The 17,928-nt window shown below is 41.0% G+C and overlaps 1 protein-coding gene across 10 annotated transcripts in view; it reads left to right on the forward strand.

Moving 5' to 3' along the window:
• TCAIM (T cell activation inhibitor, mitochondrial) overlaps positions 1-17,669 on the forward strand; it is a 78,919-nt gene extending 61,250 nt beyond the window's left edge. For 9 of the 10 annotated variants that reach the window (XM_004479730.5, XM_012520122.4, XM_058288644.2 and 6 more), the window contains one exon: positions 11,965-13,799. In XM_004479730.5, the coding sequence (XP_004479787.1) occupies positions 11,965-12,205 (241 nt within the window). In that variant the 3' untranslated portion in view covers positions 12,206-13,799. Of the gene's footprint in view, positions 1-11,964; positions 13,800-17,555 lie in introns of those variants that run through there. The other variant, XM_058288650.2, reaches the window with a different exon arrangement.
• The last annotated feature ends 259 nt before the right edge of the window (positions 17,670-17,928 follow it).

Consider the following 17,928-nt stretch of genomic DNA (forward strand, 5'->3'; position numbering starts at 1 on the left):
TGTTTTTCGTCTTGCTTATCCTAGCATAATCTGAGTTCTACGCCTACAAAGCAAGGAAAATCAGATTGACACCAGCAGAAACAGTGAATGCTAGAAGATGGCAAAGCCAAGTTCTAAAGGAAAATATTTTGTACTGGGAATTTGTAACTATCCAAATTATCAATGCAGTTGTGAAAGAAAAATATTTCCAGACATTCCAAAATTTTATCTTACACCCTTTCTGAGGAGTTACTTGAGGCCAGTGTGCCACAAAGTAAAGTGAAAATTAAGAGGAAGATGTGGGGTGAAATGTAACTAACCAAGAAGTCTAGTGAAAAGAACTCCAGTATATAAAAACCTTACAGCAGACCTACAAAGCAATTAGTCCAAATTATAGGAAGTGGGCTTTAAGAAGAAAGCTTGAAGAAAATATATGGTGTTAATTCTCAGATATACACAGAATAAATAGCTGAAGGATATTTACAAAATGAAAGCATGATTGATTCTTTTTTAAAAAGCAATCAAATCCCAGGAAGAACTAAAATATTTAAAGGAAGTCACAACCCAATTATGAAGCAACGTTACGTATAGCATAATTTTAATCATGGTGGAGTATAACCAAGGAGAATCCATTTGACCTTAAGAAATTCTAGAGAAACGGACTTTGGCCCAGTGGTTAGGGCGTCCGTCTACCACATGGGAGGTCCACGGTTCAAGCCCCGGGCCTCCTTGACCCGTGTGCAGCTGGCCCATGCGCAGTGCTCATGCGCGCAAGGAGTGCCGTGCCACGCAAGGGTGTCCCCCGCGTAGGGGAGCCCCACGCGCAAGGAGTGCACCCGTGAGGAAAGCCGCCCAGCGTGAAAAGAAAGAGCAGCCTGCCCAGGAATGGCGCCGCCCACACTTCCATGCCGCTGACGACAACAGAAGCGGACAAAGAAACAAGACGCAGCAAATAGACACCAAGAACAGACAACCAGGGGAGGGGGGGGAAATAAATAAATAAATAAATCTTTAAAAAAAAAAAAAAGGCAGCAGTAACAGTTTATGGATCAAGAAATAGACATTAAAATACCTCATTTAAATTACTGAAATTAACAAAGGAACAAAAAAAGTAAAATAAAATTGGGAGAGGAGAGGGAAAAGTGACTAGGATAAGAGACCTTAATCTCAGAAGACAGTGTTTTAAGTTGATAATTCAAGGAATGGCATCACGTGGGCTCATGGAATTGTTGGGTGCTCTAGATTCTCCAAGGAGACTCCTGCAGTCAGGCTGGTTCTGGCCAGGAGCCTCTAGAACTAAGAACCAGGTCTGGAGCCCATGGACTGCAGAGGCACTCAGAGGAGGAGGAAAGGCTGTTACACATTTTCCAGTCTGAGTACAGGACAGCCCTGGCAAGAGCTCTAATGAGGGCTGCTTCCCAGGGCTTGATAGGCCTCCAGGTGGCACCCCAGGAGAAGTGGTGGGTTCTGATGATAGAGGTCGTGGCTTAGTGGGACCCAGGGATAAGACCATAGATTCTTCTAAGAAGAAAGGGGAAAGCATGGGAGCTGCCCAGAAGTATAAAGATGTCTTGGAGAACTACATAGCAACTTGGCCATATGTGTAAGGCTTTTCATTTCTAAGCCTGATCATAACAGCTTTTTTTTTTAAGCATGTGAAAAAGCCCTAAACAATTTTGAGGTGACCAGAAGAGAGTGCCCAGGGCTTTAGGCCTTTTCTTTCCGAATGGGCTCACTGATTAGGATTCCATATTTTCTGGCTTGAGTATCATTCATATCATTTGCCCTTTCACTAAGAAAATGCCACTTTTATCTTTAACATGATTGGAATTTTTAAATAAAATTTATTTTACTTATTTAATAAGAAAAAAGTCATATCTTTGAAGATGAACACTTTTCACAGAATTTACTTGTGCTATTTGTGGATTGTTTACTTTTCTTACATTGCTGTCAAAATGTTTGTTTAAATTTTTGGTTTTTATTGCCTATTGTCTTTAAAAATGTAAAGAAAAAACTAAATTGTTGCTTAAACGTAACTTTTGGAGATATGGAAGTTTAACCAACAGAAATAGAAATAAAGCATTTAAAGTTGAGGTACCTCTCCCCTAATGATATAATAGCTCAAGGCAGTGATCATCATGTGTCTGCTGATGAAGCACTCAGGTTAAAATAAAAATAATAACCCCAGTCTGATCAAGCCTCTAGATCTAGTCTGCAAAAAATACAGGGCTCAGAGGAACATGTTAAACAACTTAATGGGAATGCAATTAGCAAAACTCCAGGTTATGGAAATTTGATGAATTTCCTCCTCAAAATATTTCAAGGGAAGAAATCTGGAAGGGAAAATCTATATATATAAAAAGAGACTTAAACATTGCACCCAGTTTCAGTGTAAATGGACCAACAAGCTTTTTTAAAAAGTGTACGATTAGAGGATTTTGTACATTATGGATATTTGATGATATTAAGGAATGAATAATTTTAGGTAGAATGGGTTGCAGTTACATTTTTAAAAAATAAGTCTTACATTTTAAAGACACTAAAATATTACTTGATGTGTTTTTTTAAGATTTTTAAATTTTTTAATTTTTTTAAAATATAATTTTTATAAAATGTATTTCTCTCCCCTCCCCCCCCATGTGTCCATTCACTGTATGTTCTTTGCTCCCCTACACGGGGGACACCCCTGCGTGGCACGGCACTCCTTGCACGCATCAGCACTGTACATGGGCCAGCTCACCACATGGGTCAGGAGGCCCTGAGTTTGAACCCTGGACCTGTAGGCAGATGCTCTATCAGTTGAGCCAAATCTGCTTCCCTAGATGTAGTTATAATAATTAATTTTCTTTGAAATAAATGAGGGTTATGTGGAGGTATAAATGAAATTGACCATGAGTTGACAACTGATAAGGTTCATTGATAGGCATATGGGTGTTGAGTATACTTGCCTCTAATTTTTTTAATGTATTTGAACTTTTCATAACAAAATTTAAAAGGCTTTTTTTTAAAATGGGTAATGAGGAGCAAGACTCTAGGTAAGGAACTACTGTAGAGGATGTACTTTTTTTTTTTACTTTATTTTTGCTTTTTATAATACAAGTTAGCCTCAGAGTACAAATATGTATAAGACAAATAAGCTGTTGTTTTAATCCTACAGAACTATCTTAGAATTATAAATGTCTCTCTGAATACCCATGGTATGAACTGCAGCCTGGATTTCAGTGACTGCATAGAGCACTTGGTATACCCAAACCTACTTTGTACCATTCCTTCTGCTCCCTTGGAATAATTGTGTTGATGCCTCAGTCCCTCCATATAACATTACTGGGGCATTGTTTACAGCCATGCCTTTTGTTACAGTTCTACCTGTCACAGGTCAGAAGAACCCTTGACTTAAAGTGGGAGGAAAAAAAGCATGTAACCGGCCATTAAAATCTTAATTTAAATGCAGGACTGTACTACCAGTTGTTGGCACAAAGATGGAAAAATATTTATACCAGATCTAAAGAGAAGATCCTGAAAGATACCAGGGCAAAAGAAAAGGGAAAAAAATCACAAAGGAACAGAAATCAAAGCAGCATCAGACTCAACAGCAATTGACAAAGTTTTTTATAGGTCATTCAAAATATAATTTGAGTGGTTGGAGCAAGATTGTGGCAGAGTAAGTTGCTCCAAGAGTCAGCTCATTCTACAGTGCAGTTAGTAAATACCAACTGTTTAGGGAGCCCAGGGGACCAGAAAAGCATCCTGCAACATCGTTGGAAGAGCAGAAGGAGGAGACTGCCCATCCACAGTGAACATTCATGAGTAGAGCACTCCATGCTGCAGAGGCCAGTGCCCATCCCCCACTGGTGGCGCAAGCCACCTGGGAGCTATTCCCTGACTGGAGTTGGAAGCTACATTTCCCAAAACCAGGGGAAGAGACAGTCAGGTACTGACTTCCACTATTGATTGGTGAATTTGGCTGGCTAAAGTCTGATCCTCAAACAGCTAAAGTTTGAACCTGTTCAAGTCAGAAAGAGACCAGTAGCCTCCATTTTAACTCCACCCATGGCATGAGTTGAAGCAGGGCTGATTGACAATCACAGAAATGGTAGGAACTGGTTTCTTTCCACCCAAGTCAAATTGCAGCCATAGCCTAGGCTCCAGCCTCACCCCTGGCAGGGAGGAAGTTGGGGGGACCTGCACCACCCTCTCCAGGCAATTGTAGTAGTAGCTTTCATTCCACATGGAGTGGGTGGTTGGACAGTTGTGGCTTCATCCCACCCCTCGAAAGGATAGGAGAGGGGGCTGTTTCCTCAGCCTCTCTGGGCAACTACAGGCACTTTTGTCCCATGTAGACTGGATTATTGGACACTTGTGACTCCATCCCCACCTCCCAGTAGAATAGGATGGGAACAGTATCTCCTGTGCACAACTACAGGTGCTTTTGGCCCACAGATTAGATTGTTGGGCACCCCTGAGACTCTTGTCTCCACCACTGACTGGAGAGGAAGAGAGCCGGTGCTTCCTCAGTCTGCCTGGGCAACCATGGTCAGTTTTGACCAACATAGCTTAGTTTGCTGTCCACACCTGAAGCTCCATTCCTGCCCCAGGCAGGGGAGGAAGAGGCATGAAGACTTCATTGGTCTCTCCAGGTAAGCCTGAAGGCTTGGATTATGGCACATGGCTGCAGCTCTGTCTCTCCCCCTGGCAGGGAGAAAGATGGGAGAAGCTCCACAGGATCCTACAATGCAGTCAGCTGTAGCCTCCACAGTTTACAGTACTAACTGCATCCTCAGCTCCTACTACACAACCAGCCAGGGAGAAAGGGCAAGAAACAGGTGAAAAAGAGCTGAAACTTTTCAGATTGGCCAAACATCCCACTATGAAGTTCTAAATTAAGTTGAACCGAGTATCAAAGAGAGATTATAGCGCAAAGCCGATCAAATAGAAAGCCCTAGACTAAAGAAAAACTACCTGGAATAAATCATCTAGTTGACCACATGCCAAGATACAAACAAAAATTTACAGTCCATACCAAGAAACAGGAAGTATGGCCCAGTCAAAGAAACAAGCTAAGTCTCCAGATGACATAAAGATGTTGAGACAACTAATCATAGATGTTCAAACAAATCTTAAGTCAATGAGATGGCTAAAGAGATTAAGGATAAGGATATTAAGACACTGAGCACAAAGAATTTGAAAACATACATAGAAAAATATCAGATCTTATGGAAATGAAAGGCCCAATAAAATTTAAAATACAGTGGAGGGAGTGGATGTGGCTCAAGCCATTGAGTGCCTGCCTCCCACATGGATGGTCCCAGGTTTGGTTCCCAGAGCCTTCTGATAAAAACAACAAACAAGCAAACAAAGCTAACTCAAGGAAGCTGATATGGCTCAGTGGTTGAGCACTGGCTTTCCACTATGAGACCCCAGCTCCAGTCTCTGGTACCTCACACACACACACACAAAATGTAGTGAAGGCATATAACAGCAGATTTGAGAAGGCAGAAGAAAGGGTCAGTGAGCTTGAAAATATGTCCTCCAAAAGCAAACATGGAAAAGAACAGATAATGAGAAGAATGAAAAAAATTGAGCAGCATCTTAGGGAACTAAATGACAGCAAGAGACATACAAATGTGTTATGGGTGTCCCCGTAGAAAGAGAAGGGAAAAGGAGCAGAAGGAATATTTGAAGAAATAATGGTAGAAAATTTCCCAACCCTATTGAAGGACATGGATAGCCATGTCCAAGAAGCACACTGTACTCCCATCTGAATAAATCTGAATAGACCTACTTTGAGACACATACTAATCAGGATGTCAGAGCCAAAGAAAAAAAGATAATCCTGAGAGCAGCAAGAGAAAAGCAATGCATCACTTACAAGGGGTGCTCCATAAGATTAAGTGCCGATTTCTCATCAGAAACCATGGTGGCAAGAAGGCAGTGGTATATTTTAAATGCTGCAAGAAAAAAACTGCCAGGCAAGAATCTTTCATCCAGCAAGACTGTCTTTCAAAAATGAGGGCAAGTTTAGAATATTCACAGTTTAAATAGAAACAAGAGTTTTTAACCAAGAGACCAACTTTGCAGCCTGAAAAGAAAAGACAGGAGAGAAATGCTTAGAAGATAGTCTAAAAATGAGGATTATATCAGTAAAAGTATAAAAAGATTGTGAAAATAAGATGACATACAAAGCTCAAGGGTCAAAATGGGTGAAGTACAAACTGCCTTTACAGTAATAACATTGAAGGATAATGGCTTAAACTCCCCTATCAGAAAACAAAGACTGGCAGACTGGATAAGAAAATATGAGACTTCTATATGATGTCATAAGAAACTTACCTTAGACCCAAGGTATAAATAGATTGGAAGTGAAAGGCTGGAAAAAGATACTCCACACATGCAGTAACCAAAAATTTTAAAAAATAAAAGTTGGAGTAGCTATACTTATCCATGAAGTAGATATTAAAAGCGAAGCTACTATGAGAGCCAAGGAAGGCCATTATATATTAATAAAAGGGATAATTCACCAGGAAGAAAGAACAGTCCTAAGTGCATGTGCACCTAACCAGGAGACCCCGAATTCCATGAGGCAAACACTGGCAAAACTGAAGGGATTAATAGATGGAGACTTCACAATACCACTCTTATCAAGTGGATAGAACAGCTGGGCAGAGGATCAATAAAAAAACAGCTTGAATAATATGATAAATCAACTAAGCCTAATAGACATTGTGGCAGTTTGGCATTGTTTATGAATTCCAAAAATAGATATTGGTTTGTGTTTGTAAACTGGTCTGTTCCTCTGAACATTTTAGGTTGTATTAGATTCAGGGGTTTCACATTTACTTGATTAAATTAAGCTTCGGGTTTTGATTTGGCCACATCAGTAGGATGTTAAGTCCTCTAGGTGGGGCGAGGACTCACAGAAAATGACATAGCAGAGGAGAGAGTGGAGTTTGGATGCTTGTTCCCCAGGGAGAAAGCCAAGCTGTTCACTTCATAATTTGTACTGAAGAGACCAGAGCCCTGAACAGCTGAGAAAACCTGGAAAGAAATGAGCCCCAGGGAGAGAGACCAGCCTTATGCTACCTTACAGTTGAGAATGGAAGGAGCTGGGACCATAGAGCCTTAAGAGGCAGGAGGAAGGCTGAACCCTCACAGAGTTCGGCAGCCATCTTGCTGCAACACTTGGCAACAGACTTTGGTTAGGGAAGTAACTAACTTACTCTTCATGGCCTTGTGACTGTAAGCTTCTACCCCAAGTAAATACCCTTTATAAAACCCAACAGAGTTTGGTACTTTGCATCAGCACCCCTTTTGCTGACTAATACAGAATTATATAGAATATTGCACCCCAAAACAACAGGGTACACATTCTTCTCAAGTGCTCATGGATCTTTCTCCAGGATGGACCATATGTTGAGTCACAAAGTATATTTCAATAAATTTAACAAAATTGAAATTATACAGGGCACTTTCTCTGATCATAATCAAATAAAGCTGGAAATAACAACAGGCAAAAAAAGGGAACATTCACAAATACATGGAGAGTAAACACACTCTTAAATCACTGGGTCAAAGAAATTATGAGAGAAATCAATAAATATCTCAAGATTCAGGAAAATGAAAACAAAACATCAAAACCTATGGGATGCAGGGAGGAAGTGCTGACAGGGAAATTTATAGACCTCTATGCTTACATTAAAAAAGAAGAATGAGCTAAAAATCAATGACCCAGCTACACAGCTGAAGAAATTAGAAAAATGAACAACAAACTATTCCCAAAGCAAGCAGGAGGAATGAAATAAAAAACATCAAAGGCAAAAATAAATGAAATTGACAACAACAAAAATAATATTAGCAAAACCAAAAGTTGGTTCCTTGAGAAGATTAATAAAATTGATAAACCCTTAGCGAGACAAAAAAAATATCAGAAATGAAAATGGAGACATTACTACTGACCCCACAGAAATAAAAGAGATCATAAGAGAATTCTATGGACAACTGTATACCAACAAACTAGGCAATGTAATGAAGTGGAAAAATTCCTAGGAACATAGAAACAATCTACACTGACCCTAAAAGTGATAGAAGACCTCAGTAAATCATTCACAAATAACAAGATTGGAATAGTCATCAAACAAATCCCCAAGATGAAAAGCCCAGGACCAGATGGCTTCACAGGTGAATTCTACCAAACATTCAAAGAAGATTTAATAAAAATCTTACTCAAACTCTTCCCCAAAAAATTGAACAAGAAGGAATGCTACCAGGAAGCAGATGCAGCTCAAGCAGTTGGGCTCCCTCCTACCACAAAGAAGGTCCATGGTTCAGTTCCTGGTGCCTCCCAAGCTGACATGATGGGCAGGCATGGCAAGCTGATACAACAAGATGACGCAACAAGAGACACAAGAAGAAAAACATGAGAGGCACAACAAAGCAGGGAACAGAGGTGCCCACTGCCTCCTAAAGAGGATGAGCAGGATGGCAAGCTGGCGCAACAAGATGATGCAACGAGACAGAAGAGGGAAAACGTAACGAGAGACACGGACAAAGCAGAGAACAGTGGTGGCTTAAGTGATTAGGTGCCTCCCTCCCACATCAGAGGTCCCAGGTTCAGTTCCAGGTGCCTCCTAAAGAAACAAAGAAGATGAACAGACAGCAAGTGCATATGATGAGGAGGTGGGGAAAGAGAAATCTTAAAAAAAAAAAGGGAAGGAATGCTACCAAACTCATTCAGTGAAGCCAACATCACCTAATACCAAAGCCAGGTAAAGATACTATGAAAAAAGAAAATTACAGACTCATTTCCTTAGTGAATACAGATGGAAAAATCCTCAAAAAAATACTAGCCAAATCCAAACAACACAATAAAAAAATTATTCATCATGATCAAGTGGGTTTTATACCACGTTGCAAGGGTGGTTCAACACAGGAAAATCATCAGAGAAAAACCACATGATCATTTTGATTGACACAGAAAAGACTTCTGTCAAAATATGGCATCCTTTCCTCATAAAAATACTCCAAAGGATAGGAATTGAAGGAAACTTTCTCAACATGCTAAAGGCCATATATGAAAAACCCACAGCTAGCATTGTACTCAATGGTGAAAGACTGAAAACTTTCCCATTGAGATCAGGAACAAGAGAAAGATGCTGTAGCAGTTTGACATGGTTATCAATTCCAAAAATAGATATTGGATTATGTTTGTAATCTGGTCTATACCTGGGCTGATTAAGTTATGATTAGGGCTTTGCTTGTGCCATGTCATGTGGGTGGGGACTCACAGATAAAAGGCATGGCAAAGGACAGAGTTAAAGGCTTTGATATTGGAGTTTTGACAGAGTTTGATGCTAAAGCCTTAGGCTGGACCCTGGGAAATAAGCTCACAGAGGAAAGAGAAGCCAGCCCCAGGAAGAGAGAAACCCTGAGCACAGGAAGAAGCAATCCGTGAGAAGAAAAGAACCTTGAATCCAGAGAGAAGCAAGACCCTGGAAGGGAGAAACCCAGGAAGCCTGAACCCACGCAGATGTTGGCAGCCATCTTCCTCCAACACATGAAAATAGACTTTGGTGAGGGAAGTAACTTATGCTTTATGGCCTGGTATCTGTAAGCTGCTACCCCAAATAAATACCCTTTATAAAAACCAACCAATTTCTTTTTGCATCAGTACCCCTTTGGCTGACTAATATAGATGCCCACTATCATTACTGTTGTTCAGTATTTTGCTAGAGGTTCTAGTTAGAGCACTCAGGCAAAAAAAAAAAAAAAAAAAAAAGGCATCCAAATTAGAAAAGAAGAGGTAAAACTTATACTCTTCACAGATGATACAATCCTCTACCTAGAAAGCCCCAAAAAATCTACAACAAAATTACTAGAATAAACAAGTTTAGTAGAATGGCAGAATACCAGATTAATATGCAAAAATCAGGAGTGTTTCTATACACTGGTAATGAGCACTCTGAGGAAGAAGTCAGGAAAAAATTCCATTTACAATAACAACTAAAAGAATCAAATATTTAGGAATAAACTAAACCAAGGACATAAACCACTTGTATTCAGAAAACTACAGTGCATTGCTCAAAGAAATAAAAGAAGACCTAAATAAGTGGAAGAACATTCTGTGTTCATGGATTGGAAGACTAAATATCATTAAGATGTCACTTCTACCCAAATTGATATACAGATTCAATGCAATCCTGATAAAAATTCTACCAGTCTTTTTTAAAGAAATGAATAACACAATTATCAAATTTATTTGGGAGGGTAAGGGGCCCTGAATAACCACAAACATCTTAAAAAGGAAGAACAAAGTTGGAGGACTCTCATTTCTGAACTTTAAATCATATTACCAGGAAGCGGATGTGGCTCAAGCGATTGGGCTCCCGTCTACCATATGGGAGGTCCAGGGTTCGATTCCTGGGGCCTCCTTGTGAAGGCAAACTGGCCCAAGTGGAGAGCTGGCCCACACTGAGTGCTGGCACAGCAAAATGACAACAAAAAGAGACACAGGGAAAAAAGGAGACACAGCAGACCAGGGAGCTGAGGTTGTGCAAGAGATTGAGCACTTCTCTCCCACTCCAGAAGGCCCCAGGATCGGTTCCCAGTGCCACCTAAAGAAAACACAAGCAGACACAGAAGAACACACAGTAAATGGACACAGAGCAGACAATGGGGGGAGAAACTTTTTTTAAAAAATAAATTATTTTACCTAGCTGCAGTGGTAAAAACAGCATGGTACTGGCGTAAAGATAGACATATAGCCCAGTGGAACCAAATTAATGGTTCAGAAACAGACCTGCATCTGTGGTCAAGTGATTTTTTTTTCAGTTAGCCAGTAAAAACAATTTATTTGGAAATGGGGAAAAGAACAGTTTGCTGAGAAACGGGAAAGGTGAAACTACACACCAGTATTTGGTGCGGGCTCCTCTAGGCAGAGAGCACACTCTGCCTCATGTGGTTCCTTGTAAACTGTTCATTATCCCTCCCCTTTCCTAATAATAAAGGGATGGGCCTCGGCTGTTGTAATAATGGTGGGGCCGGTGGTGGGACCTGTTTGGAATATCCCAGGCCAAGGAGAGGTCCCAGAAAGAGAAACTAGGACCTCAGGGTCTCAGCAAGTTCTGGCAGCCATGTTGCTGGCTGCCGGCCATGTCGTGGCTCATCTCTGTTTCCCTGTAAGTCAAGTGATTTTTGACAAGGCTGTCAAGCCCACCCAGTTGGGGCAGAACAATCTAGTCATCTTGTAGATGTTTGTATTTGTTTATTGCTGCAGTGGAAGTGGAGTCCTCTTTAATGCATCCCTAGATTAAAAGGATTTAAGCTCCTTACTAAAACATAAATGCCCATCAACATTTGCCACCTGGCTCTGCGCTGGAGCTGCTTGCCGCGCAGGCCTGAGCGCCAGCCCTTGCTGGAACAGGGGCCTCTCTGCCTCAGGCGGACGGAGGGAACAGGCAGGGCTGTGGGGTGGACTGGGGGTGAGAGCTTCCTCCTGAAGAGCTCCCATCCTGGTTTGCTTGTGAGCCTGCTGGGGTTTTTTGAGGAATCCTTAGGATTACTGCTGAGGAGTCATATTTTGGGGGTACCTAAAGCTAAGGATTTTATATTCTTAGCTTCCTGCCCTTTTCATTCACTTAATAGCTTCTAGGTGAGGCAGGATAAGAACTTACTGTGTATTTTTTTTTACCCTATTGCAAATGAAATGATTTAACAAATGCTGTTAGAGATATATGTGCAAATAATAAGTGCTTGAAAATTTGAAGAGACAGAAATTATCAAATCAGAATCTTGTAAGGGTCATCTCTAGAAATATATTACTGAATTTTATGGAGCATGATAATCATTGGCATGTCTTCTAAGCATATAATTTGATCTGTATGAGTACCATTGTGAGTAGGAAATTATAGTACCATTATTTAAAAATATATTTACATTTTATATTTTATTTAATCATAGCTTATAGCAATCTTTTATTTTTCAATAAAACAGGTTAAAGGTTCTTGAAAATGAATTGATACAGGCTTCAACAAAGAAATTTTCTCTGGAGAAGTTATATAAGGAGCCCGGTGTTTCTAGTGTACAAATGGTGGATTGTTGTAAGAGACTTCTAGAACTATCACTGCCTTATCTACAAGGGATGCACCTCTGTGTTTCACATTTTTATTCTGTTATGCAAGATGGAGACCTTTGTATTCCTTGGAATTGGAAGAATGGAGATACCGTTAAGTAACAGAAATTTGTACTTTTTTTTTTAAAGAGAAGCAAAAACACTGTTAAATTAAACTTATTTAAATCTATAATTTGATATATATAACAGTATTATACGTACTATAAGAACAATGTTTCTAACTGCTGCTTTAAAAGTGGACTTTTTAAATAATTAATTTCTGCTAGGAAATTTGTTTTAAAAATAGGTTTTATCCTCAATTTTCTGATGTTTCTTATCCAGTGGGCAAGACTAAGTAAAAGATGTTGGAATGAAAGAATATTTTTTGTGGTATGTAAATGAAGGATTCTACAAGAGTCAAAGATATATATTTATATATAAATATTGGTTTGGGGCTGGCCAAGGATGTGTGTGTTAAGTATAAACAGGTCACATGTCAGTATAGCTCTGAAATAATGGAACTCATTTCCACTGTAACCTCAACCTGCAACTTTGTGGTTATATTTCCTGTATGTGCACACACTCACGTACACTGTTTATAGCCTGTAATGGACAGTTAATGACCACAAAAGATGATTGATAGGTAGCAAATATTAGATAACCAAATTTTGTTTGTGAAAAAGAATAGAAGGAAAAAAAGCAATTGAATGAGTATGTATTAATAGTATACATTATCTTAAGCATACTTGACCTCATTTATTAAAGCATCTTCAGTGCCGGAGAATTCAGGTTTAAACCCATAATTTTTCCTACTCACTAAAATGTAACTGTTGGTAGCATCAAACAGCAAATGTTTTTGAAACGCTTAACAAGGTGACTCATTTGCTTCTGTGGGCAAACGCTATCCAGGAAAATCCTTTCCTTTTTCCCCACAAGTTCCAGGAATTATAGGGTCGATGTAAAATGGTTCAAAACACTGCAGGATTTCTCTCCCCTCCCAGCCCTGATCTTCCTATTCCTGCCGTTTCACTTGCTCTGGCCTGATTAAAAGCCCTCTCTGTCAGCTCCTTCAGAACTCTGGGCCTCCCTGGAGCCAGCCACACAGCTCGAGCCCGGTGGTTTACGTGCACACAGCAGAGCCCAGCAGCCTTGTCTCGAGATACAGTACTCCTTTCTCGGCCAGCATTTTCCCAAGGATAGTATTTTTAAGTAGATCCAATACCTCTTCAGCTTGCTTTGCAAGAGAAGAAGGTAAATCCTGGTGTGGGTCACAGTTTTTATGGCTCTTTCTGCTAAAGAAATCAGGAATTTTTTCCTCGGTGCATTAGAAAGTAAAGGAGATGTTAAAAACAATTTTTGACATATTTTTTAAATTAACTTAACCTAAAACATTGATTATTTATGCAGTTTAAATTCAATTCAAAATAAGTGTTGATTTGTAATTATTATAACTTGTATATATCACCCCTTTTTACCTGTGCCTAACAACTATCTATACTTAATTTTTCATTCTAACATAAAAAATGTTTGCCAATATAGATTTTCCAGAACCAAAAACAGGAGTGAAAAATTCCTTAGAAGTTATATAAAAAACTGTATTGGAAAATTAGGTTTTGATTATGCCATTGCTAAAATAGAATCCTCCGTAATATGTTTTGAATTGGACTTTGTCTTAGAACTAATTGTCAACTAATAAATAATATATACATCAACCAAATAGCTGTTTTCTTTTGTTATTCAATTACAGGCATACCCTCTTTAATCACGCTGTGCGGATACTGAATTTTTTACAAATGGAAGCTTTGTGGCAATCCTTTGTCAAACAAATCTATGCCAGTTTTCTAGTAGCATGTGCTCACTTCATGTCTGTGACACATTTTGGTAATCCCTGCAATATTTCATAATTTGCCGTTATTCTCTGCTATGGTGATCCGTGAGCAGTGACGGTTCACGTCACTGTTGCAATTGTTTGGGGGCAGCACGAGCCGCACCCATGGAAGACGGCAAATTTAATTGATAAACGTTGTGGGTGTTCTGAATGCTCTACCGACGGGCCATTCCCCCTCGTCTCTCTCCCTCTTCTTGGACCTGCTGGTTCCCTGAGATACAGTAGTGTTAAAATGAGGCTAATTAATAACCCTGCAATGTTCTTTTACGTGTTCAAGTGAAAGGAAGAGTCACATGCCTCTCACTTTAAATCAAAAGCTGTTAATAGATATGATTAAGTTCAGTGAGGAGGGCATGCCCAAAGCCAGGCCTCTTGTGCCAAACAGCCAAACTCTGAATGCAGAGGTTCTTGAAGGACATTGGAAAGGGCTGCTCCAGGGACTACATGAATGATAGGAAGAAAGTTTTAGTGGACTAGATGGTAGGTCAGATCAGCCACAACATTCCCTTAGGCCAAAGCCTAATAATCCAGAGCAAGGCCCTAGCTCACATCAATTCTGTGAGGGCTGAAAGAGGTGAGGAAGTTGCAGAAGAAAAGTTTGAAGCTAGCAGGGATTGGTTCATGAGGTTTAAGGAAAGAAGCCAAAACACAAATGTGCAAGGTGAAGCAGCAAGTGCTGATGTGGAAGCTGCAACAAGTTATCCAGAAGATCTAGCTAAGACCACTGACGAAGGAGGCTACACTAAACAGATTTTCAGTGCAGGTGAAACAGCCTTCTATTGGAAGAAGATGCCATCTAGACTTTCCTAGCTAGAGAGGAAAGTCAATACCTGGCTTCAAAGGACAGCCTGACTCTTTTGTTAGGGGCCAGTGTAGCTGATGTCTTTAAGTTGAAGCCATTGCTCATTTACCATTCTAAAAACCCTAGGGCCCTTAAGAATTAGGCTAAACTTACCTTATTTGTGCTCTATAAATGCGACAACAAAACCTTGATGACAGCACATTTATTTACAGTATGGTTTGCTAATTTTTTTATTTTATTTTGGAACATAAGTATCCCTAAGTTACCAATTTTTTAAAATTAAAGTTAATAGATCACAAGGAATGTTACATTAAAAAACATAAGGGGGAAACGGACTTTGGCCCAGTGGTTAGGGCGTCCGTCTACCATATGGGAAGTCCGTGGTTCAAACCCCGGGCCTCCTTGACCCGTGTGGAGCTGGCCATGCGCAGTGCTGATGCGCGCAAGGAGTGCCGTGCCACGCAAGGGTGTCCCCCGCGTGGGGGAGCCCCACACGCAAGGAGTGCGCCCGTGAGGAAAGCCGCCCAGCGTGAAAAGAAAGAGCAGCCTGCCCAGGAATGGCGCCGCCCACACTTCCCGTGCCGCTGACGACAAGGGAAGCGGACAAAGAAACAAGACGCAGCAAATAGACACCAAGAACAGACAACCAGGGGAGGGGGGGAATTAAATAAATAAATAAATCTTTGAAAAAAAAAAAAAAAAACATAAGGGAAACGGACATGGCCCAGTGGTTAGGGCGTCCGTCTACCACATGGGAGGTCCGCGGTTCAAACCCCGGGCCTCCTTGACCTGTGTGGAGCTGGCCCATGCGCAGTGCTGATGTGCACAAGGAGTGCCCTGCCACGCAGGGGTGTCCCTGCATAGGGGAGCCCCACACGCAAGGAGTGCACCCCGTAAGGAGAGCCGCCCGGCATGAAAGAAAGTGCAGCCTGCCCAGGAGTGGTGCCACACACACGGACAGCTGACACAACAAGATGATGCAACAAAAACACAGATTGCCGTGCCACTAACAACAACAGAAGCGGACAAAAAAGAAGATACAGCAAATAGACACAGAGAACAGACAATATGGGGGGGGGGAAGGGAAGGGGAGAAAATAAATCTATATAAAAAAAAACAAAAAATATTAGAGGTTCCCATATAACCCACTCCCCACCCCCCACCACATCGTTTTTGTGAATTGTATTTTTTTGAAGGTACATACTTCACACAAAAAGTTACATTAAAAAATATAAGAGGTTCCTGTATACCCTCCACCCATCCTCCACTCCTCCCACCTCAGCAACCTCCCCCACCATTGTGGCACACGCATCGCACTTGATGAACACATTTTGGGGCACTGCTGCTCTACACAGATAATAGTTTACCCTGTAGTTCACACTCTCCCCCAGGACATTCAGTGGGTTATGGCAGGATATACAAAGTCCAGCATCTGACTCTGCAATATCATTAAGGACAACTCAAAATCCCAAAAATGCCCCCACATCACATCTTCTTCCCTCTCCTGGCCCTCAGCAACTTACTGTGGTCACTTTCTCCACCTCATGCTAAAATTTTTCTATTACTAGTCACAATGTTTTTATAGTAAAATTTCAGTAAGTCCACTCTAATCCATGTTTTATTCCTCCATTCTGTGGACCCTGGGATGGTTTGCTGATTATTTTAAGCCCACTGTTGAGTCCTACTGCTCAGGAAAAAAAAAATGCTTTTCAAAATACTACTCATTGACAATGCACCTGGTCACCCAAGAGCTCTGGTGGACACATACCATGAGATTAATGTTCTTTTCATGCCTACTAGCACAACATCCATTTTGCAGCCCATGTATCAAGGTGTCATTTTGACTCTCAAGACTTATTATTTAAGAAATACATTTCATAAGGCTGTAGCTGCCAGAAAGAGTGATTCCTGTGATGGATCCAGGCAAAGTAAACTGAAAACCTCTGGAAAGGATTCACCATTGTAGATCCCATTAAGAATATTTGTGATTCATGGGAGGAGGTCAAAATAACATTAACAGAAGTTTGGAAGAACTTGATTTCAGTCCTCATAGATGACATTGAGGGGTTTAAGACTTCAGTGGTGGAATTAACTGCAGATGTGGTGGATATAGCAAGAGAACTAGGATTAAAAGTGCAGCCTAAAGATGTGGCTGAATTTCTGCAACCTCATGATAAAACTGACAGATGAGGAGTTGCTTCTCATGATTGAGCAAAGAAAGTGGTTTCTTTTTTTTTTTTAAGATTTATTTTTATTTATTTAATTCCCCTCCCCTCCCCCGGTTGTCTGTTTTCTGTGTCTGTTTGCTGCGTCTTGTTTCTTTGCCCGCTTCTGTTGTCGTCAGCGGCACGGGAAGTGTGGGCGGCGCCATTCCTCGGCAGGCTGCCCCCTCCTTCGCACTGGGCGGCTCTCCTTATGGGTGCACTCCTTGCGCGTGGGGCTCCCCTACGCGGGGGACACCCCTGTGTGGCACGGCACTCCTTGCGCGCATCAGCGCTGCGCATGGGCCAGCTCCACACGGGTCAAGGAGGCCCGGGGTTTGAACCGCGGACCCCCCCCATGTGGTAGACGGACGCCCCAACCACTGGGCCAAAGTCCGTTTCCCGAAAGTGGTTTCTTGAGATGAAATCTACTCCTGGTGAAGATGCTGTGAACACTGTGGAAATTACAACAAAGAATTTAGAATATCACATCAACTTAGTCGAGAAAGCAGCAGCAGGGTTTGAGAGGATTGACTCCAATTTGAAAGTTCTGTGGCTAAAATGCTGTCAAACATCCCATAGCTACAAAGAAATCTTCATGAAAGGAAGAGTCAATCGAATCAAACGTCACTGCTGTCTATTTTAAGAAATTGTCACAGCTACCCCAGCCTTCAGCAACCACTGCCCTGGCCAGTCAGACGCCGTCAACACTGAAGCAAGACCCTCCACCAGCAAAAAAAGGTACACTCACCGAAGGCTCAGATAATTGTTAGCATTTTTCAGCACTAAAATATTTTTAATTAAGGCATGCACATTGTTTTTCAGACATAATACTACTGCACACTTAATAGGCTGAACTTTTATATGCACTGGAAAAACAAAAAAAATTGCGTGACTCATTTTAGAGTGACACTTACTTTACTGCAGTGGTCTGGACCTGAACTCACAATATCTC

Source organism: Dasypus novemcinctus, chromosome 26 (genome assembly GCF_030445035.2).
Source record: "Dasypus novemcinctus isolate mDasNov1 chromosome 26, mDasNov1.1.hap2, whole genome shotgun sequence".
NCBI classification, from domain to species: Eukaryota; Metazoa; Chordata; class Mammalia; order Cingulata; family Dasypodidae; genus Dasypus; species Dasypus novemcinctus.